Below are 24,720 nucleotides of genomic sequence, written 5' to 3'. Positions count from 1 at the left end.
CCAGGGGATATTGTCCCAATACTTCATCATGTCTAACTGCCTATAGGTAGTTGTCATGATGGCAAAACAGAGTTTTAGCATGAAAGACTTAACATTAACATTCACATTCCCGTCACCTGCAACTGAAAGCTAATCACCATCAATCAATAATCACACAACTCAGTTTTATTGGAATAAATATTTGGCCGCAGCTTTATTATCTATCTGAATATTATCTTCACTTACAATACAATCTGTGTCCAACATCCAACAAACCCCCAATGCATATTTCACACATCCCCAGGTAGCTATTCAGTGTCGAAACTAGCTCCCGTTAAGTCTTTAAATTTATAACATTCCCCCAAACATGGCCCACGGTGATGCAAGGCCATGCTTCCTCTCCCCTCCCCCCAAACATGATCCACGGTGACGCAAGGCTATGCTTCCCCTTGCAGTGGTATTGCATACGAGTGTTACATATATTTATTTATTAACTGCTCATCTCCCAGATCCAACTGGGCAAACCCCATTTTCTGCCCCACCCAAAGCTGCGACCACCTCCCCCCAATCCCATAAGCTCCACCAAATCCACCCAAGTCGACATATAACATGTACACCCCCCACCCCACCCCACAACACTAACACAAAACATAACACCAGCACAATTGGGAGGGAGGGAGAGATAATCTTTTCCTGAAGAGACTACTCTACTGTTCCCCTTTCCTCACAGAGTTCACTCCAGCCTGCCACAACATCCAACCAATCACATGACTGCTCCACCCCATCACCTTAGAAACCTCCCTAATCATTTTTCTTTCTTACAAGCTCTGTCTATTAACCCTTTCTTACTTCCTCTTGTAAAATTATCAATCCTTATTTTACAGACCCTTGATAACACCTCATATATTCCCCTTTCCCTCTGTCCCCCCTCCCATTTTACCCACATCATCATTCAATAAATATTACCAGCCGGTGACATCAGCTCAGCTAATGTTATATCACACCAGATGAATCTGGTGTTCTTCTGTAACCTGCATAGAGTGGTAGATGTAGCTCTGGTTATCTTATATGCCAGACCTGGTAGACTATGCAAGTTTTTACCTGCTGTTATTTACTGTGTTACTGTATATTAGAGACTGAGCTAATGGTGGGGTCTGGTACTGAAATTTCAGGGGTTCTGCTGGGCAGAATTGAGGTGTATTAAGAATTGTATGTGGCATCTTAAACTAGAATAGCAAGGATGCTGAAAAAGAGAGCTAAGGCTAAGGTGTTTTTACAGAGTTATATTATTGTGTTCCTCAAGGCTCCTTGCTTTCACCACTGCGTTTTAACATCTTTATTAGCCCGCTGTTAACATTAATACAGCAATTTGGCACACAACATACTTGAAGTATACCTAATGTCTCATTCATCAACTGATTTTTCAAAATTATAGTCATATACTAAGTCTATGGTCACCTGGTTTTAATCATCATAAGCTAGTGCTGAATCAGAAGACTATAGCTTGCTGGATTACGGGCTGTTCCAGCCACCCTTCTACTGTTCCAGTTTTGTTTAATTCCCCTTCTCAATTGTGGGATCCTTTAAATATCTTAGGGTGGTCTTGGATAGAGCACTTACTTGTTCATGCCTTTATTATCTCACATCTCAATTATAGCAGTATGGTCTAAGTGGGTATATCTCAGGCAGAATTAAAGTGCCTAGAAACATTTCATAATACAACTACTAGATTTCTGTATGGAGTAGGGCAATTTGATCACTGTACCCCATTCTTAAATTGCTCCACTGGTTTCCAGTGTCTGTTTGTATCCAGTTTAAACTTCTCTGCCTTGCCCACAAAGCCATTCATTTAGGTGTCCTTTCATATCTTTCATATTTAATTTCTGCTTATACAAGAACCAGGTCATTTCACTCTATAAATGTGCATTGATTGGTTCTCCCCTCTCCCACCCCCTTTCCAAGGCCTATTATGAATCAACAAAAAACTCATCTTTTTTCTTTCTGTGCCCCAGATTGTGGAATTATCTACCACATTCACGCAGAGCAGGGGTCTCCAAAGTCCCTCCAGTCGGGCTTTCAAGATTTCCCCAAAGAATATGCATGAGATCTATGTGCATGCACTGCTTTCAATGCATATTCATTGGGGAAATCCTGAAAACCTGACTGGATTTGGCCCTCAAGGAGGGACTTTGGAGACCCCTGACGTAGAGGGATAATATCATTTCCTGAGTTTAAGGCAGAAATGAAGACTTGTTTTTAATGAAACTAACTAAGGGCTATTTGTTGGGACCTATTCTAAAATTCAAGTTTTAACTTACACATTAAAATTATTTTTTTGTCTTGTTTTTGTAGAATATGAATCTAAGAATGAATGAGCTCTATCCTTTAACTGAAAGGAAACTACAGAGTGAGAGGGCATAGATTGAGGTTAAGAGGTGATAGGCTCAGGAGTAATCGAAGGAAACATGTTTTTACAGAAAGGGTGGTTGATGTGTGGAATAATATCCCAGTAGAGGTGGTGGAGACAAAGACTGTGGGCTCCTTTTATGAAGGTGCACTAGTGTTTTTAACGTGTGCTAACGATTAGCGCGTGCAAACCATGTGCTAAATGAAAAATACTAACGCAAGCTCTATGGAGGTGTTAGTGTTTAGCGTGTGTGCTAAAACCGCTAGTGCACCTTAGTAAAAGGAGCCCTGCGTCTAAATTCAAGCATAGGATAGGCACATGGTATCTCTTAGGGAGAGGATATAGTGGATGCTGTGGATGGGCAGATAGGATGGGCCATTTTGTCTTTATCTGCATCATTTTTCTACGTTTCTGTGTTTTACAATGGAGTTCCTTTTCTGTCTGTAGATATTAGCCTGTACACCAACTTTACATTAGGAAATGCAGTATCACAAGTCTTTTTAATAAACAATGAAAAGTGAAGGACAAGTCTATAAATTAGGCAATAACATATAAGCACATGTTACACATATAAATGTACAGAGTACAAGCATATACTTGTGAGCGTGCATACATAAGTACGTATTTGCCAAAAGTCTGTCTAAGCACTATTCATTAAATATGTGTCTATCCTGCATAGCAAAACAAAAGAAAGGCAAAGCCGATGTCACAATGCAACACAGTGCACATGTGCTGGCTTTTTTTACTACACACTATCCGTTCTCACTGTGCGTTCTTCAACATGTTTCTTTAGAAGTTTGAATGTCAGTACTTCATTCAGTACATTCGTATAGTTTTTTTTCAAGACTACCTAACATAGAGATACCACTGTAATATCCTGTTATCAGTTTGGTATGGCCCCTGAGGAAGGCCGTGTTCTGCCAAAACCAGGATCCTAGTTGGGACTTCCCATAGGAACTTTCAATAAAATCCCTTGTGTTGCATTGTGACATCGGCTTTGCTTTTCTTTTATTTTGCTGCTCGCTGTGCTTGGCAAAGGAAGACTCCTTTTTTTCTGTCAAGTTCTATCCTGCATAGTGCATATTTGCAAGGAGGCACAAGGGCGGGATATTGTTTGGTCTCCCATTTGTATGTGAAATTTATAGAATAATGTAGGTTACATATTATTATTCCTAGTGGAATTCTGTGCAAAACAAATTCAAAATTCTGTGCACAAAATTAGCAAATTCTACAAGTTTATTTGTCAAAATGTAAACAATATGTGTGCTAATTATTATACATATTCCATTTAAAACATTCAAAATAAAATGCTTTTTTTTCTACCTTTGTTGTTTGGATGTTTTATTTTTTCAGTTTCTCTTTTCTACTTTCCTGTCTGTTGTCTAATAATTCTCCTTCAAGCATCTACTTTCCCATTTGCCTTTTCTTCTCTCTGCTATCTTTTCCCTCAGTACATCTGCCTCTCTCACTTTCCAGCTACCTATATAATTTTGATCTTCTCTCCCATTGCCCATCTTATTCCTTCCTCAATCCTCCATTCCCTTTTATTTTCAATATACTTCCTATTACCATATTTCTACTCTCTGTAATAACTATCCTCCCATCCATGTCCTTGCCACCCCTCCTAGTCTCTCCCTGAGGGTTCTACCATTTTTAGCATCTTCATTCCATTAACCTTAAAGCACAGCATCTTCTCCCTCCGCCTTCCCTTCCCACTCTCGTAGCCTGACATCATCCTGTCCCTTCTCCCATTCTCTTCCCTCACTCCCTTTGTCAGGCATCATTCCATTACTCCTTTCTGCTCCTTGATTCAACATCTCCCTATTTTTCCGATCTCTTTCTCCTATGTATCTCTTCCTCCCTCTCATCCACTCCTATGCCCAGTATCTCTATGTCTCCCTCCCTTGTGCCCTGCGTCCAGTATATCTCTTCCCCCTCATCCCAGGCAGCACTCTCTCCCTTCAACTGCCATATTCTATTTCTATCCCACTGTCCACATCCTGCTCTCTCTCCCTACCTTATGCCCTAGGTCAAACATCTATATCCCCCCTGAAGCTTCTCTCCTTTCCTCCCTCCATCATTATATGCCAACACTTTTTTCCTCTCCCCATGCAATATCACTCTCTCCCCTCCACCCCTATGTCCAACATGTGTTTTTCAATTTTTTAAAGCCATATCAATTTGAGTAGCATCTTTCATTCCTTCCTTCCCCATCCCCAACTCACAGCTCTCTCTCCCTAAGGCATTGCTTCAATGGGTCCTAGCAGTTACTGCAATTCACACATACTGCTTACCACTAATCAGTTTATACAATCACTAGTCTTTATGCCCATTAAATTAACGGGTGCTAGAGTAGAAGTCTGTCTGTCTGGGTTTTTTTTTTCTTTGTCTCTCTCTCCTTGCACGCTGCATGTCTGTCATTTTTTCTGTCTGTGTCTCTCCCTATGTCCATAGTGCCCTCAGTGCCTCCTTCCTATGTCCTTAGTGCCCCTTCCTATGTCCTTAGTGCCCCCATTACCTCCTTCCTGTGTCCATAATGCCCCCAGTGCCTTCTTCCCATGTCCTTAGTGCCCCCAGTGCCTCTGTACTGTGTCCTTAGTGCCCCAGTGCCTGCGTACTGTGTCCTTAATACCCCCAGTGCCTCCTTCCTATGTCCTTAGTGCCCCCAGTGCCTCCTTCCCGTGTCTTTAGTGCCCTCAGTGCCTCTGTCCTGCTTAGTGCCCTCAGTGCCCCTTTATATATCCTTAGTGCCCCCAGTGCCTCCTTCTTATGTCCTCATCATTATCTTCCAGACTTTGTCCCACCCCCACCCTCGATGCCAGCCTGCCTGCCTGCCTCCCATACCCCTGAGCAGCATGTTTCCATTTAAACCCCCACCCCCGATACCAGCCTGCCTGCCTCCCATCCCCCTGAGCAACATGTTTCTATTTAACCCCCCCATGCCAGTCTGCCTGCCTGCCTGCCTGCCTCCCATCTCCCTGAGCAGCATGTTTCCATTAACCCCCCCCCCCCGATGCCAGCCTGCCTGCTTCCCATCCCCTTGAGCAGCATGTTTCCATTGAAAACCCCCCACCCCCTCTACGATGCCTGTCTGCCTGCCTGCCTCCCATCCCCCTTCCATTGAACCCCCCCATGCCAGCCTGCCTGCCTTCCGTCCCCCTGAGCAGCATGTTTCCATGGAAACCACCACACCCCCCGATGCCAGCCTGCCTGCCTTCCATTGAAACCCCCCCACCCCCCTCCGATGCCAACCTGCCAGGGACGCGGCAGAGGAAATTAGGCAAGTAGAAGATCCGAAGCAGCATGTTTACTGTGCCTGGGACTGCTGGAGCTGTGAGGTTTGTCAGCCGTGTAGCGGTGGGAGTGTTGGCTGGGATGGTCAACGGGGATTTCTGGTGTGCCGGGTAGGGTCAGCGGGGGGGGGGGGGAGTCACGGCGTGTTAGTGGTGTGCCGGGTAGGGTCGGTGGTGGGGGGGGTGAGGGAAGGAGGGGTGGGAGTCGCGGTGTTAACTGGCCGGTCCTTAGATGCACGCATGCGCACTCTTACTGCCACAGCCCGACAGATCAGGGATCAGGAAAGCACGCGGTTAGAGTGCGCATGCGCGCTTAGCATTTTATTATTATAGATTTTCTGCATGCACATTGTTTTCCAAACTATGCTCAAAACATTTATCAGGGTACTCATTTATTAAATGCAGTTAAAAGTAGGCATGCTGATGCACCATGCACATTTATTTAGTTATATTAATTAACAATCATTTTCAGGCAGCCAGGTTATGGGTTTACATTTCTATGTATTAGCATTCATGGTTTTGAAAACTGTACACGTACTAACCTCCCCCCCCCCCCTCCCTTTTACAAAACTGTAGTGCGATTTTTAACACCAGCCACAGCTGTAATAGCTCCAAAGTTCATAGGAAATCTATGAGCATTGGAGCTTTTACCACCATGGCTGGTGCTAAAAACTGTGCTACAGTTTTGTAAAAGTGTGTCTGTGTGTGTGTGGGAGGGATAATTAATACAAAACCAAATGGCAAGAAACAAATTGCTTTAAATGATTCAAGATACCTCTGAAGGAGGGGTACTGAGAGGTGGTATCAGACAGAAGTAGAAGGGTTTACAGGAAGGAAAAAAAGTCTTCTTGCTCTAAAATGGCCACCATCATCTATACTCTACTTTTGATCATTCTGCAACATTACGAAATGTGTACCCATTCCCCTGATATCCCCCTCCAAGCTGCCTTCTACCTTGCTTAGATGATTCATAGCTGCTGCTATGACACCATCCTATCTGAGGCCAAGAGAAGGAGGCAGAGCTCATCCTGAGCTCAAACCTCTAAAACAATGTATGTCTCTAGGTCAAGCGGAGTCTTGTTGGTGCCTTCATGGAGATGGAAGTGCATCAAAATGAGAAACATCTAGTGACTATTGACCTGATCTTCAAGAAGTAAAACCATGCATTTTCCTACTGGCAGGAAAGATAAAACACAAGGAAAAACAAAATAGGGGAGGGTGAAGGCCAATCAGGAGGTGCAATGTCCATGCTGTTTCTCTTGCTGGAAGTAGACCTACAACTGTATCAGGAGAGTATACTACATTGTTTTAAGTGTAATTATATGCAATAAATAAGTGCATTTATATACACTGAGCCTAGATTCCAGGGCTCTAGGTAATTTTTTTTATAAATTATTGAGGTTTGTACTAAGAAGGGAATTCACAAATGGAGAGAACATGTAATAGCTGGCTGGCTAAGTCAAGTGGCCAAATTAGGCCATTTAAATAGCTGGTATACTTTTGGACACTATAAACGTAGCCAACCAGAGCTAAATACAAGTACTGGCATGGATGTACTGGCAGCCAAAAATAGACTGAATATTCAGTGCCAGTCACAGGAAATGACCTGGCATTGAATATTCAGGCTCAGACCTGATTGCAGGAGTCAGCCTGGCTAATTCCCGCAGTCTGAATATCAGGTAGTATGTACACAAACTTTAGCCTCTCATATAATCAGTTGATCCAACAAAATACTGCTACACAATCGAGACAGAAAATCTTCACAAACTCATTATCTCATGGTCTGTTCAATATATAGAATTATATCATATGAGATCTTGAAAAGAGAATTCTTGCTTTGAAGCTTTTCTGGCATTTTGTTCCTTAAAGTAACATTACTTTTGATTTCTATAGCAAGACAATAGAAATGGAACAGAAGAATCAGACAACAGTGACAGAATTTCTTCTCCTGAGCTTCACAAAACAGGTGGAGCTAAGATATCTCCTCTTTGTGGTGTTCTTGGCCATGTATCTTATGAACCTGCTGGGGAATGGAACTATGATCTTAGTGATTGGTGGGAACTCCCAGCTCCATACACCCATGTACTTCTTACTATGCAACTTGTCCTTTGTAGACATGTGTTTCACGTCTGTCATTGTCCCTAAATTATTAAGCATCCTCATCTCTGACAAGAAGACCATCTCATTCTCTGAGTGTTTCTCCCAACTCTATTTCTTCACTGTCTTCACTACTACAGATTGTATGCTCCTGGCCATCATGGCATATGATCGTTATGTTGCTATCTGTAATCCATTGCAATATATCACAATAATGAACAAGAATATATGTCTAAGCATGTCGACTGCTGCTGTTATCATTGGCCTTCTAAATGCATTGTTATATACATTGTTAACATCCCGGCTCTCCTTCTGCGACTCCAACAAAATCCAGCACTTTTTCTGTGATGTACCACCACTGATAAAGCTCTCTTGTACAGGCACCTCCATCATTGAGCTAGTGATTTTCACAGAGGGATCGTTGATTGTAGTACTGCCCTTCCTAATCATCTTGATCTCCTACATCCACATCATTACTGCCATCCTGAAGATTACGTCCACTGGTGGAAGGCACAAGACCTTTTCTACCTGCTCCTCCCACCTCACTGTGGTAGCGCTCTACTATGGGACACTAATTTTTATGTATTTCAGGCCTTCTTCCAGCTATTCCTTGGAAAAAGACAAAATTACCAGTGTGGTGTACACCGTGTTATCCCCAATGCTTAACCCTTTCATTTACAGCCTGAGGAATAAAGATGTGAAGATGGCTCTGTGGAGAGCCCTACAGAGAAAACTATGCTTTTCCAGAGGTATACAGTAGAGCTGTGCAAAGGCAAGAACATATCATTTAGGTGGGGGTTTTTTCACATATAAAATCACTTGCAGCACATTATTCAAAGTTCTTCCTGTAATCATAACATTTAGTAAACCCTTGCTGGTTTAAACTGAAGTCTATAGACTTAAACAGCAGACTTACAACGTATAGCTTTCCACAGTTAACTTACAGTAAAACTCCAAAAACTCAGTTTTTCTTTGTACAATAAACACATTCAAACTCATTTTTTTTTAGGCAGGCAATGATATTCCCGTTATAAGATTTTTCTATTTCTTAGCTTATACTATATGTCTTTCCTTATACAACTCTGCAAAGCTATTAGCCAGAACAGCTTAGTGCAAAATGTATTTGCACAGCCAACAGCAGTTTCAAAAATTGTTGTTTCTATCTTGCACGTCTCCAAGCAGGTTAAACGTTAAAATAATTACAAGGTATTACTTGATTCGGACTCCTGGTCACCAATATGCTCAGCTGTCTCACAGAAATCTGACAATGCTCTCAAATTAGAGTAAATTTGGCTTCTAGTCAGAACACTGTACATGAGTAAATCCATTGTATCTCTGTCTCTGCCCCAAACATTTAATAAATATGAGTTTAGAATAATATTTAAATCCCTAATATAATTCTAAAGTCTGACAACTTAGCCTCAAGTTTAGGTAGGATATAGATTTTCATTAGTTTTATGTATTTCTAGAGACAATAATTCAGCCAGTGTTTCCAAAGTCAATAGTTAAGGTAACGCAACGTGAACAAACATACACAATTACAGAAAATTCAACTTTTAAAAAATAAAAATGGGGGCTACGGGTAAATGTTTAGCTGGCAGCAGTCTGTGTTTTTTGTTTGTTTATTATGTGGACCGTTGCCAGCTATATTGGCTGGGAGGAGAGTGTGGTGCAGTGGTTAAAGCAATAACCTTAGTAGACTGAGGTTGTGGGTTCAAATCCCTACAACTCCTTGTAACCCTACACAAATCACTTATTTCTCCCATTGCGCCAGGTACATTAGGTAGGTTGTGAGCCTACTGGGACAGAAAGGGAAAAATGTTTCAATACCTGAATCAATTAATATAAACCATTCTGGGTTCTTTTGGGTGAACAGTATAAAAAATTGAATAAATAAGTACAGTGGAACTTTGGTATGTGAGTAACCTGGTTTGCAAGTGTTTTGCAAGAGGAGCAAAACACTCCCGCAAACCTTAACTCACAAAATGAGCACTGTCCCGCTAAATGAGCACACATACCCACCCACCTCCACTCGAACCGGCATCGCAACCCCCGCCCGAGAGCGCCCCCCCCCATGAAAACCACATCAAACCCCCCTGCTGGAAACGGCATCCACCCGTTCGCCTACCCAAACAAGCTCCTTACCCCATCTACTGCAGGCCAGTGCCAGTTAAGGAAAGATCGCGGCTCTTGCCTGTGCTGGGCCTTCAGTATCTGCGCATGCTCAAGACCTTCTGGCTCTCGTTCTCTCCGAGCTGCACACAGTATTTGAGGTGCGGTTGTATCATAGAGTGATGCAAGGGTATTATAACATTTTCAGCTTTTTTTCCATACCTTTCCTGATAATTCCTAACATTCTATTTACTTCCTAACTTAGGACTAGATTCACACAGCAAACCAATCATGTACTGATCAGTTTGCGACCCCTTTGTGACCTGATTTCCCTCCAGCCTGATTCACTTATCTCTCTGCCGACCATCCTCCGATCCGCGCATGCAAATAAGGGGAACGGCATGCAAAGTAGACAGGGGCGTGATTCACTAAGCAAACCTCTGCAACGTCAACTGGGCTGGCCGATCACAAACAACTGCTGAGGACCAGTCGCTGAAGCCCTTTTCCGCTGCCCTGCTCTCTGCCCTGTCAGCCCTGATCTCCTGCTGCCCCGAATGCCCCAGTAGCCTGTGAATGAGTCAGTGACAGGGAGTAGAGGCTGTCCACGGAAAGAACCAATACTGGTAACAATATTTTTTTTTTCTTTTACCTTGCACTTCCCAGTCTCAGTGCTCTTGAAGATGGCAAAGGGCTAGATATACTTTAAATGATAGACAGAATAAACATGCTGTTCGCTCATTTAAATATGTTTATAGGTATTATAAAAAAAAATAACCCACTTTTCATTCTCGGTTTAAAATGCTGCTCATCATTTGAAGCAGCTCTTTAGGGAGGCTTCCATAACCATCGTATGAACAGAAGAGCAGCATTAGGCACAGGGACGATTCACTCTAATTTGCAAAGCAGAGATATATTTCACGACAGAGAAGGAGGAAATGAATTTCGACCTTTAGGACCTGCTAATTTCAATACACAGTGACATTTAACAAGAAACAGTAATACCATTTCTAGACATTGATTTTGCTAATTTTCAAAACATACTACGTGTTACATTTTGGACATCTTCCAGTAGACGTCTTTTCCTTTACTTGTCCATTACATGGAAAATACCCCTTCACATATTATACCTTCATATCTATTAGACCTCTTCAATCCAACCCCCATTTTCTCAGCTGCTTATTATTCACTTGCAACTCAATGGATTTTAGCTTGTTCCAAAACTATATAGCTATTCTTACTACATTTCACATATCCTGTCTTTTCTGAAAACTACCTTATTTACCTCCTAGTGTTAATTATCAACACCATTAACATCCTTACTTTTTATTTCAAAAATTATCATTACACTTTATATAAAATTCAAGGCAAGATAAATATACGGTACTCGTATATAAAAAGCAGGTATTTGTCAGTGCTATAGAAATAATAAGCAGTAGAAACGGTGGTAAAGTACTGCTCAATGTACTGTATTGATTGTGAATATGAAAATCATACAATTAGGTACATTGGGGCTGATACTTAGACAGTTGAAGGGAGGCTGCCTAACTTCCAAGGTCTACGATGAGCCTGGATAATCAATGATGGACAGTTTCCGGAGACAAGCATTGAATATACAGTCTATTTTTGGCAGGCTTAATCGTAGCCAGTTAAGCTGATTTTAAGTGCTGGCCAGCTAAGTTATAGTGGGCATAGATAAATCATTTAGTTCTGTAACTAATTTGTCATCGTTTAAAATCATGTGCTATCGGACAATATAACCAAACAAATTTTAGTGGCTATCTGCTAATATACAGTAGAGATAGCTGGCTATTTTCGCTGAATGTTAGAAGTTATATAGGTTTACAACCTGCAACAATTACAAATTCTATAATTATAGTTCCAGGGATGCTGCAGGGAGCTATATTAGTTTCCCTCCTGTTCTGTGTGAAGTCTTTGGGGATTCAAAAATGAACTTCATTATTCTCATGAGATAATATAAACACAATAAGTGAATCAGCACCATGGAAAGCACACAATGTCTAGGAGAGGAAATTGCACTCCGAAAGATACTTGAACAACACATGTGAGTAGCATATGAAAATCACCATGAACAATTCTGGAGCCTTGTCTAGGAGTTCTGGAGTGGAGAAGAGTTGGATCACTTACAATTGATGAAATAAAATTCCTTAATCAGCTCTATTCTCCTATAATTTGGTTATTGAAGAGACAGGTAAACATTAGACACAGCATAAGAAAGATGGTCTAGTGCTAAAATTTCAGAGGTGCTGCTGGGCAGGATTGAGGTGCATTAGTTATGTTTGCAGTCTCCATATTAGAACAAATAGCAAGTGCTAATATTTTTTTCTATGTTCAGCTGCAAATTGTAGTGTTCAGTGTGTCAGGCATGTGAACATTGTCTGCCAAGTGCGTCACAAACAGAAGAAAGGTTAGAACCACTCCTATATCTTAAGTCCTGAATCACTTCCAGCAACAGAAGTAGCATGGCCCTAACAGTGATGCAAGAGAAATACAGATGCAATTATGATGAGTACCAGAATGGAGAAGAGGGGTGGGCCAAAGACCTGTAACATTTCCAGTTGGGGTTGTTATCAGAATTTGGGGCTAGTTATGGAGATTTCAAGTACCTTATTTCCAGGTTCTTAACCTTCCCCAATCTGCCTGTTAAGGAAAACTTGCTGTCAAACTTTTGATGACACACCTCTCTGCTCTTGGTGACACACCAGTATGTCCTAACACATTTGTGGAGAACCACTAATCTAGAATAAGGGCAGACAGATGCACTGTAGAAATTACCAGAGGGTTTGTAGGTCAGCTGATAAAAGAGAAGAAAGTTAAGGATGGGCAGACTAGATGGGCCTTTATCTGCCATCATGTTTCTATGTTTCTAAGTATAGTTTTACAGATAGCAGGACGGGTATTGTAGAATGAATTTACCAAGATTGTTTTATGAGCAATTATTAGTAAGAAAAAAGTGGGTTTACATGTACTAATCCTAGATTCCAAGACTCTAGGTCAATGCTGAAATCTGTAGACAATATGATGAAACCTTCCGCCCAATGTGCGGCGGTGGCCAAAAAAGCAAACAAGATGTTAGGAATCATTTTAAAAGGTATGGTTAACAAGACTAAAATGTTATAATGCCTCTGTATCGCTCCATGGTGCAACCTCACCTGGAGTATTGTGTTCAATTCAGGTCTCCTTATCTCAAGAAAGATATCGCAGCACAAGAAAAGGTTTAAAGAAGAGCAACCAAGATGATAAAGGGGTGGAACTCCTCTTGTATGAGGAAAGACTAAAAAGGTTAGGGCTCTTCAGCTTAGAAAAGAGATGGCTGAGGGGAGATATGATTGAAGTCTACCAAAAACTGAGTGGAGTAGAATGGGTAAAAGTGGATCGATTTTTCATTGTCAAAAATTAGAAAGACTAGGGGACACTCAATGAAGTTACAGGGAAATACTTTTAAAACCAATAGGAGGAAATATTTTTTCACTCACATTTAAGCTTTGGAACGCATTGCCAGAGGTTGTGGTAAGAGCGGATAGCATAGTTGGTTTTAAGAAGGGTTTGGACAATTTCCTGGAGGAAAAGTTCATAGTCTATTATTGAGAAAGATATGGGCAAGCCACTGCTTGCTCTAGATCGGTAGCATGAAATGTTTCTACTCTTTGGGTTTTGGACAGGCACTAGTGACCTGGATTGGCCACTGTGAGAATGGGCTACAGGGCTTGATGACCTTTGGTCTGACCTAGTAAGGCTATTCGTATGTTCTTATTAATGGAAATGTACCAAACTGAGACATTTTGCTATTATGGGGTTATCTTATAAAGCATGTGGAAAGTAATTCTATATCAGGGTGCCTATTAAAGATGCTGGTTATGGCACTTATTTAAAGTCTATTCTATAAAAGTAGGCTTATAGCTTTCTGTAGTGAATATAGTTTATTGACTATAGTTTATATAGTGGATCACAATTTTACATACATGATAAAAAAAATAATAGTACGAGTGGTTGACAATGTACTTCTAATGTAAGACACAATGGGTTACATTAACCTTATGGCTTATGGTCCATTCTTTTGAGTGTGTTAGAGCACATGCAACAGTATTCTATAATATACTCATGTACCAATGCTCTCCACTCATGTTGCAACCAGGTACGTGTACATACTTGCACAGCAGCTAGAATTCTATAAAAGTCATTTATGTGCATAAGTAGGCATTTATATGCTTTCTGGCAGCCTATAATTAAGCAGCCATAAGTGTAAAGCAAGTTTTACATGCAGAAAACAACTTTTATAACACTGCACATGGATGTAAATGTGTAAAAAGTTGGCATGACTGATATTATGGAAATAACTCTGGAAGCAGAGTTTGGGTGGAAAAGGGGTAGATATGCAATGTTTTATATATGTGTGTATGTAAAACATATGTATTTTATATATGTATTTTATATATGTGTGTACCTGTACTGAGTATATGCACATATTTATACATTCTTCAGAGAAGGTGTACATTTCTGCACCACCGAGCAGCAAGAATATAGTGCTAGGAAGAAATAAGTTAATAGTTTATTACTATTTAATATATTTTTTATCTTTTGCTTTCCAAAAAGAACTCAGCAAAACAAAACAGAAGAAGAGTGCATTGAGATGGTTGAATTCCAGAAAATATTTTTTTTCACTTCAGAAGTGGGAAGGGTGCTCTACTTAACATAACAAAACAAATCACTTCTATAGCCCAAAATGTCTGCTCACCAGTGAGAAAGGGAGATGCTACTGATGATGATTAAATGTCATTGAATCAAGTTTGTTTCAGTGAATCTCGGGACAATTTCCAGTAAAGGATTCAACGTTCCATGATGTGTTTACTGCTAATCTAGTATTTGTCACTGATATTGTTGAGTCACTCCATCTGACTGCTAGTCTTCCCTTTTTGCATTATCCTGCCACTTTTCCCAGCATAATATTCGTCTCCAGTGACTCAAGTCTTCTCTTGACATGACAAAATTGATTGAGTTGAATATTTTTGGTCCATAGTACTCACGGTAACCTTCTTTAACATCATGATTCATAAGCATCATTTGCCTTTTCTTGAATACAAAATATAACATTTATTTTTTGATTGGTGGCAGTTTTACTTTACACATTTCATTAGTAGGTGAGATAGAATTTCAGTCATCTTCATTTGTCTTTTCTATCAGTTTCTTATTTTTTTCTGTAATATTTTCCCATCTGCTGGTGCAAGTTTAATTCAGTTTAATTTATAAATTGGAATGCATTCTCTGCTTTTACCACAAAATAAATCTTAGTTCAAGCTGGGGTACAATAATTTTGAATAACATCAGCAAATCATTTTGAATGACATAAAATATAATATAGCCAAAATTTAAAATATTTTCTTGAAGACTGATGCTAATGAATAGTCCTGCAAGGAACTACCTTTCCTCCTGTATTAACTATGGTGATAAGTTGTTTAATTGCATTAGCATATGTGATCTAGAGAAGACAAATCTTACTGTGTGTGTTTTGTTTGTAGGTGTGTTTAAATATTGTTTTTGACTTCTATAGCATAGCAATAGAAATGGAAGAGAGGAACCAGACAGCAGTGGCAGAATTTGTTCTTTTGGGCCTTACAAAACATGGGGAACTAAGATATCTCCTCTTTCTAGTGTTCTTGGCCATGTATCTTATGAACCTGCTGGGAAATGGAACTATGATCTTAGTGATTGGTGGGAACCCCCAACTCCATACTCCCATGTATTTCTTACTCTGTAACTTGTCATTTCTAGACATGTGTTTCACCTCTGTTACTGTCCCCAAAATGTTAAACAACCTCATCTTTGGAAAAAAGACCATCTGTTACTCTGAGTGTATCACCCAGCTCTATTTCTTCCTTGTCTTTGGTAGCTCAGAATGTGTGCTCCTATCCATCATGGCATATGATCGTTATGTTGCTATCTGTAATCCACTGCACTATGTAACAGTAATGAACAAGAAGGTGTGTCTGAGCATGTCAGCTGCTTCTTTCATCATTGGCATTATGAATGCATGTATAAACACATTTCTGGTATTTCAGCTCTCTTTTTGCAACTCAAACAAGGTCCAACACTTCTTTTGTGATCTCACACCATTGCTAGAGCTCTCCTGCACAGACACCTCTATCAATGAACTAGTGATATTCACAGAGGGCTCACTGATTGTAGTACTGCCCTTTTTCATCATTGTGGTCTCCTACATTCACATCATTACTGCCATCCTGAAGATCCAGTCCACTGATGGAAGATGCAAGACCTTCTCCACCTGTTCTTCCCACCTCACTGTGGTAACACTCTTCTATGGGACACTTATTTTTATATATTTCAGGCCTTCTTCTAGCTATTCCTTGGAAAAGGACAGGATTGCCAGTGTGGTGTACAATGTGTTATCACCCATGTTGAACCCATTCATCTATAGCCTGAGGAATAGGGATGTGAAGATAGCTCTGAGAAAAGCTCTACAGAGAAAAGTATGCTTTTCCAGAGGTAAACATTAGGGGGCTCATAATCAAAACAGAAATATGTCTAAAATCCCACTTAAATTGGTACTTGGACGATGAAAAAGACAAGTCATCCAAGTGCCAATGATCAAAACAGGTTTTAGACGTATCTAAAAACAGCTTAGGCCTTTTCAGTGCTGCTGTACATCCAGAGCTGAATGTGGCATTTTAGGGAGTGGTGAGGTTGGGATTTTGGCGCGATGTGAGCTGAGCTAGACTTAGGGCTCCTTTTACAAAGCCATGTTAGGGCCTTAACGTGTGCTCCTTTGGAGCAGGCGGTAGATTTCCGGCTAGCGCATGCTATAGCAAACACTAATCCGGTGCATGCATTAAAACCACTAGTGCGGCTTTGTAAAAGGAGCCCTTAGTCGTAATACAAGTATAACCGAAAGTTTAACTAGACTGCCTAGACGGAACTTGTACGTTGTGACTTAGGCAATGTAAAATCAGGTCTAAGTGCCAAGAAGATATCCAAAGTGACCAGATAATCACTGCAGACACAAAGTACAGACCCCCAACACTGCCCCAGTGATCACTGACCCCCCACCCCCAACAACACCATAAAAATTGGAATAAAAACATACATACCTACCTCCAGAACAACAGCACCTGGCATAGGAAAGCCTAGTAGAGCAGCACAGAGGTGGTTTAAGTACTCTGGGTCTATTGGGGTTGTAGACAGGTGGGTCTAGTAAATTTTGGGGGGCTCACCATGACCTATCAGTGAGTTCTGGTGAGATGTTTATGTGGCACCTTTTTTGTGAAGTTTGTAGCAGTGCCCTGTAAGGTGCCCCACTACTGTGTTGCCATGTCTGTGTATCCATTCCATCACTTTGCTGGCCCCTTCCACATCCAAAAGGTCTTGTTTTATGCGTTTTTGACTTGGACAAATTTTTGGATGAGAATGGGGTATAAAGATAGACAACTTAGCGGTCTGGATGGATGTATAATTAGATGATACTGGAAAAAAAAATATTTTGGGTGTATTTTTTGAGAATGAACATTAGACACTGCTGATTTTGGGCGACTAGCAACTTAGGCCCAAAACGGACTTAGATATATTTTTTCTTATGCTCCTCCACGGTTTTATCCAGACAATAATATTTCAGTTAGTATTTTGTTTATTTTTGTCAACAATTTATTTTTCATTTTTTGGTTTTTTTCAGTGAGTTTTGCACATTTGTTTTGATAAGGAATTTTTAGTGCATGCTAAGTTGTTTTAATACTGACTAATAAAAGAATTAAAACATTTTAAGTTAATACTCATTTAATCAATGTAGTGCTCAAATCATTTCTCTTAGCAGAAGCTATGTGGATCGGGATGGTGCAGATAAGTTTGTAAGGGGGGACTTTTCTTGAGGCAGCCTAACGGCGAAACATGTCGATGTGACAGGTCCCTTTCCCGACATGATAAGAGAGAGAGAAATGAGCAAAGCAAACATTTAAGATAAGTTTTTAATAACAAAAATTAAGTTATTGTTATTAACATTAAGCACTTTAAAGAAAATACAAAAATATTTATATAAAAATAAAAAACATGGAAAATTAGGGCTAGTGAAGAAGCCATAGCCATTAAGAAATATTTGGCAACCATAAAAATATGTGGTGACCAAATGGCATGTCTGAAGCCCAGAGAATTTATTATGAGAGTATTGTAAGAGGTAGCTGGACATTGATTTTGGTATGTGCTCAAATAATTTTTATTGCAAATTACAGGGACTGTCTATAAACAATAGTCAGTAAAGGGCTATGTATATAATGGGAAACTGACTGTATAATAAAGAAATTACCAGTGTGGAGAAAATGAATGACTCATTAGCTGTACGCTCAGAGAAATGAAACTCTGAAGAGGGGGTGAGAACCTCCTCTTGGGGTAAGAGTTTACCTTCCAATCATTGCATATGTTTCATGAAAAAACTCTCTCTGAACACTGGTAAAACATGTATTGATAATTAGACTTGCTTGTAAGGCTGGCGTGAATATTCAAATTTCTTATGCCACAAATCTCACTGGATTGCTAGTTTGGAACACTTATCTTGTAAGTATAGTTCTCAGGGGTCTCACACTTAATTGAACGATGTACTCATTGAGATTCTGTACAACAGTAACAGTTTTCCATGAGAAAATCTAAAATACAAAAATTTAAATCAAAACCACACAAACCGTAGAAAAATATACTTAAATAGTCTACGCTGTGGGAAGAGTTAATGTCTTATTGGCAAAAATGAGGCGGGAAACACAAGAAAATTCAAAAAAGTACATACCAATTGCAAACTTCCAAAGTTCCAAGCAACAGAGAGCCCTGCCTGCCTCACCCGATTTAAAGCAAAGGGGAGGGAGGGGGAGGGGAGCTCTGTATGCAAACGTGATGACATCATAACGTGAAAAAAGTTACAGCTGTAGGAGAACAACTGTCACTGTAAATAAATATAATTGAAAAATGAAAAAAACTATAAAAAATGAAAAAATGTTTGTGAAAAATCCCAAGCACATCAGAGAAAAGCCACCCATTCTATTTCATTGTTAAGTCCTTGAGGGTGCAAAGTATTTAGTTCGTGTATCCATTTCTGTTCCTTTCGCCAGAGTAGCTTAGCTGTGTCACCACCTCTCGTGGTAACAATGGTGTCTAATACTGAGAATTTCAAATCCGCTAGAGCATGCCGGCATTGAAGCCAGTGAAGAACCAACGGGGCTTCTTGTATGCCTGACTTGATTCTGCTAATGTGCTCAACAATCCGAGTTTTGACACTGCGGGTGGTGCAGCCCACATACAGTAGGCTGCACGGACATTGAATTACATAAACCACTTGTTTAGAATTGCAGTCCGAAGCCCTCAGCGTGTGTTTTCTCTTTGTGTGAACATTCATCTCTTGCAGGGAAACACTGTGTTGACATATTTTGCAATGTCCACACGGGTGATGGCCACCCGCGGTGGCAGGGACTTCATGAGGGCTTCGGACTGCAATTCTAAACAAGTGGTTTATGTAATTCAATGTCCGTGCAGCCTACTGTATGTGGGCTGCACCACCCGCAGTATCAAAACTCGGATTGTTGAGCACATTAGCAGAATCAAGTCAGGCATACAAGAAGCCCTGTTGGTTCTTCACTGGCTTCAACGCCGGCATGCTCTAGTGGATTTGAAATTCTCAGTATTAGACACCATTGTTACCACGAGAGGTGGTAACACAGCTAAGCTACTCTGGCGAAAGGAACAGAAATGGATACACGAACTAAATACTTTGCACCCTCAAGGACTTAACAATGAAATAGAATGGGTGGCTTTTCTCTGATGTGCTTGGGATTTTTCACAAACATTTTTTCATTTTTTACAGTTTTTTTTCATTTTTCAATTATCTTTATTTACAGTGACAGTTGTTCTCCTACAGCTGTAACTTTTTTCACGTTATGATGTCATCACGTTTGCATACAGAGCTCCCCTCCCCCTCCCTCCCCTTTGCTTTAAATCGGGTGAGGCAGGCAGGGCTCTCTGTTGCTTGGAACTTTGGAAGTTTGCAATTGGTATGTACTTTTTTGAATTTTCTTGTGTTTCCCGCCTCATTTTTGCCAATAAGACATTAACTCTTCTCATTGCGTAGACTATTTAAGTATATTTTTCTACGGTTTGTGTGGTTTTGATTTAAATTTTTGTATTTTAGATTTTCTCATGGAAAACTGTTACTGTTGTACAGAATCTCAATGAGTACATCGTTCAATTAAGTGTGAGACCCCTGAGAGCTATACTTACAAGATAAGTTTTCCAAACTAGCAATCCAGTGAGATTTGTGGCATAAGAAATTTGAATATTCACGCCAGCCTTACAAGCAAGTCTAATTATCAATACATGTTTTACCAGTGTTCAGAGAGAGTTTTTTCATGAAACATATGCAATGATTGGAAGGTAAACTCTTACCCCAAGAGGAGGTTCTCACCCCCTCTTCAGAGTTTCATTTCTCTGAGCGTACAGCTAATGAGTCATTCTTTTTCTCCACACTGGTAATTTCTTTATTATACAGTCAGTTTCCCATTATATACAAATCATTTTTATGGCATCTTAAAGAGCCAAATGTGTACTATTAGGTGTATGTCTAGCAACAGATAATGGCAAAATTCAGTCTAAAAAAAGACATTTTGTATACAATTTGATTTCTACTTCAATGTAACATCAAGATGATGGAAGCTTAAAAAGATTTTTGAAAGGGTTTGCAGTTACCACAGCTACAAATCTAATAGTGGCTCTTATCAAACCACCGTAGAGGGTTTTACCATTGGCCAATGAGGTACATGCTCTGGCATTCATTCAATTCCTATAAGCGGCGAAGCATTTACTTTGCTGGCCCTCTATTGCAGTTTGATAAAAGGAGCCCTAAATCAGCAACCATTTGGGGTCATGCCTAACATTTTCCTTTGCAGATTGTGCGTTGTCACTTCAAGTTTCAAGTTTATTAAAAATTTGATTGAACACAAATCTGAATTTCTAAGCGTTTTTCAATTTATAATAATAAAGGGAGACAAACTTAATAAATAATCACTTAACAAGACATGGGAGAACTACAAATTAAAAGTAAAGTGTACAGTAGGAAGGGTAGGCAATCATAAATATTAAGCGGCTCTATGTGTAAAAAAAAAATTAAGATGTTATAAGTTATACGCCTCTTGGAAAAAGTAAGTCTTTAATAATCCCTTAAATTTTGATAAGTTTTTTTTCCATCCTGATATAGAAAGGTAAAGAGTTCCATATCGTGGGGACTGTAACTGCTAAAGAAGTGGCCCGACGTGAGCTAATAATCAGGTTGCTATCTGTAAATGTCACTCAAAATAACTGCTTTCTAAGGAGAACGCTATTGCTTTTGACAGATAGTTTGTGCACATATTTGTGCTCCCATGAAGAGGCATTTTTGATAAGATGTCTAAGTCTGAGTTTGGATGTTTTGGGAAAGCCAGTAGAGAAAATGTCAATTCTCAAAAGAGCAAGACGTCTATCTTTTTTGAAAATGAGCCCAATAGTATTTATTGAAGACTCTGATGAAACTTGATAAAGGCTACACTAAAAGTTCCCCAATTCATGTCCAGCTTCAGTTAAAAATGTGTATGGTTGCAATTTGGTTGTTTCTGCTCCCTCAAGCACATTTACTATTCCTTTGCTGCTCAAAATTCAGTACCAAAACTAAAATGGTTTTAAGCACAATCCTATAAAGGGCACAAGCATCTGCAAGGATGGTAAAAAGGGGGACTGGAGGATCATAGTTGGGTTTAAAGCATTTCTTTATTACCTGAATGAAGCTAGGTTTCAGTGGCATAGAAGATGTCAAGAGATTGTAAAATAAAAAGATTAGTGATAAGTGAGCTCTTGTGGCGAAGGGAGTGGGCATTGATCAAGCTGATCTCAAGGGAACCAGGCTTACTACAGGAAATAGGAGAAACATGGAAGGAAAGGCAGCAGGAGTGGAATAAGATTTCTAACAGAAGGAGGAGGATATAAATGATATTGTGAATGGAGCTGCAAAAGAATAGGGATGAGCCATCAGAGCCATCAGAGAAGGCTGGAGAAGCAGTATCCATTGTGGAAAAGGATACATCAAGTACAAATGCACAGCAAATCAGAGAAAGATGGACATAAGCTGGGACTAAGGTGGGCCTAAGGAGCACACAATTATCACCAACAAGCAATTTATTCCATACTTAGGTATAACGATATTTAGCTCTAACAATTCTACCCATCTATTATCCTAATACCTATTCTGGCTAATAGTGTCCTAATCTATTCCCAAGGGGCTATACTATCACAACAATTTCTACTCCTTAGATTCAGGTTTGTAGTTCTAATAGAAAATCTGTGTCATCTAATGTAATCCATGGAGTATACTCTGGGTCAGTTGAGGATCCAAGTCAAAAGAATTTGGTTTTCTTCTTATTTAATTTGAGGCAGTGGATTGAGGTCCAGTTTTCTATGATGTGGACACATTTTTGGACAGTGGTGAAGGTCTTGGCTAATGCAGCTGTTACAGGTAGCATGATCGTTGTGTCGTCTGCATAGTTGAAATGTTTTATTCATATGAGATCTAGGTTACTTATTGTTTTCAGTTTTTTAGAACCTATAGTGATGCTTCTTGAAATTGATCTACTAATCTTAATATAGGTATCTGCTTAGAGAAGACTGTGTATTGTTCTACATTCACCTCATAGTTATGATTATCATCATCTTTTTCTATAATTATTTCTATATACCATATTTTTCATTCCATAAGACGCACCTGACCATAAGACACACCCTAGATTTAGAGGAGGAAAAACCAAGAAAAAAATATTCTTAACCAAATTGTGCCTCTAAACCTAGCCCCCTAGAAAAATAGACAAATATACTGAAGCAGACAGATTTTAATCATTAAATTGAAATCCTACCTTTGTTGTCTGGTGATTTTTGGTTGAAAATGAAAGTTATTTCTTTTTCTTTCTTTCCTTCCTTACTTCTTCAGGCCCAACAATTGTCTCTTTCTATTCCCTCCCTCCCTTCCTCCTTCTGTCCTGAGTTCTTGCCCCCTACCCCTCACTGCTTTCCAGCCTTTGTCCTTCCTCCCTCCTGCACCAAAGCCTGACAGCCTGCCTCCCTCCCACACTGAAGCCTGAATACCTTCCTCCCTGCCACACCGATTCCTCCTCCCCGGTCGACCACTCTCCCACTGCTTCCACAACTCCACAAAGCCTTCCTTCCTCCTTAACATGCCGATTCTTCCTCCCTGGTCTACCAACAGACACTGCCACCACTGCAGAATGACCCCTCTGAGCTCCAACATCCCTCCCTCCCCTGGAACCATATTTTTTAGCAGGCGCCATAAGGAGCACAGTAATACCCTTCACCAAACCCTGGTAAACCCCAACCTATCAACTCCCCACTACCCCAAATAACCAGAGGCTCACCTCCCAGGCCATACACCAGTACCACTAGCAAACCCGCACCAAGTTACACACACACACACACACACACACACACATACACCCTGAACATACAAACACCCCTGAACTTGCCACAGGAATGATCCTCAAGGCTCCACCCCAGGAATTGCAGCACTGCCCACCTCTCAGGAACTCAAAGATTCCTCCACAGAAGATCAAAAGCCGGCTCCTCTGACAAAAGTGAGGCTCCTGCACTCCTGGACCGCAACACACTCAAAACAAGGCTCCTGCACTCCGGGACTGCAGAGCATACCCAACGCCACTGCTGACATGGCAGCGGCTGACTCCTAATGCCGGCAGGGCAAAGCAGCTGTCGACTCCTGCTGCCGACAGGGCAAAGCGGCTGCCGACTTCTGCTGCTGACTCCTGCTGCCGACTCCTGCGTGCAACTCCACGAAGGGCCAGCGGCTTGCAATCGGGCCCACAAGCCTTCCTACAATGTCAATTCTGACATTGGAGATAAGGTCTGGGCCAGCAATTGGCTGGCCTGGACCTTCTCTCTGATGGGAATTGACATCGGGGCAAGACTTATGGGCCCGATTGCACATCGCCGGTCCTTCTCTTCCTTTCCTGCAGCGGTGAGCAAGTAAGAGGGTGGCAAGGGGATGACGGGGTGGCAACGAGCAGTAGCAGAATGCCTGGGGGGCTCGCAGAGGTGTATTCGCTCCATAAGACACACACCCTTTTCTGGGGGGTAGAAAACCAGCGTCTTATGTAAGACTCAAAACAAGATCTGACATATCAAAAAATGTATTTGTCATGGCTACAGAAACAATATAAAAAAATTAGCAATGACAATGGTACTAGTATTAATGGTGAATTAAATGAAGAGAAAATAAATGTATTGTGACTTTTTGAAACACTATTACAAAATACTCTATGTTTAGCCCTTCCATCAAAATCATGCTCAAGGTGGCTTCTAGCATGGATAAATTGTATGATGAAATTTTCAGTGATATTGCAGGAGGTGATAACTTTGTGAAAGCTTCAGGGACTCCTAACAATTTCATTGCTCTTGAGAGATTATATAAACAGAGTAAGATGTTTAGCAAAACCTTAAATACCCAGGCTCTTGGAAAGGAAGATATTCTCCAAAAGATGCTCAAGTGAAATGTTTTAGGTAACCTACTAAAATCATCAGAGGCAATTCTGGAAACTTTTCCAAGTGTATCAGAGAGAACCAAATGCTGATAGCTCAAGACTTAAGAAACTTGTTAAATAGCACATTTCTATTACAACTTTGTCATGGAATGAAAGGTCAGTGTTGTATAGTAACCAAGGCCCTCTTTAATAAGTTGTGTTAGTGAGTACTGTGTGGCATCCACACCAAAGTGAATAAGGATTTAAA

The 24,720-nt window shown here is 40.4% G+C and overlaps 2 protein-coding genes across 2 annotated transcripts; both read left to right on the top strand.

The window, feature by feature from the left end:
• Positions 1-4,096: 4,096 nt before the first annotated feature.
• Positions 4,097-8,536, top strand: LOC117368533 (olfactory receptor 1361-like). The gene is made up of 2 exons (XM_033962274.1): positions 4,097-4,119; positions 7,579-8,536. The coding sequence occupies exon 2, from the start codon at positions 7,586-7,588 to the stop codon at positions 8,534-8,536; it is 951 nt and encodes a 316-aa protein (XP_033818165.1). The 5' UTR covers positions 4,097-4,119; positions 7,579-7,585.
• A 6,931-nt stretch (positions 8,537-15,467) lies between these two features.
• On the top strand, positions 15,468-24,482 carry LOC117368524 (olfactory receptor 1361-like). Its single transcript, XM_033962266.1, has 3 exons — positions 15,468-16,391; positions 17,531-17,550; positions 24,260-24,482. The coding sequence occupies exons 1-3, from the start codon at positions 15,468-15,470 to the stop codon at positions 24,480-24,482; spliced, it is 1,167 nt and encodes a 388-aa protein (XP_033818157.1).
• Positions 24,483-24,720: the final 238 nt, after the last annotated feature.

This window comes from Geotrypetes seraphini, chromosome 1, assembly GCF_902459505.1.
Source record: "Geotrypetes seraphini chromosome 1, aGeoSer1.1, whole genome shotgun sequence".
NCBI classification, from domain to species: Eukaryota; Metazoa; Chordata; class Amphibia; order Gymnophiona; family Dermophiidae; genus Geotrypetes; species Geotrypetes seraphini.
Note: the sequence above shows the minus strand (reverse complement) of the source record. Positions and strands in the feature narration are given on the sequence as shown.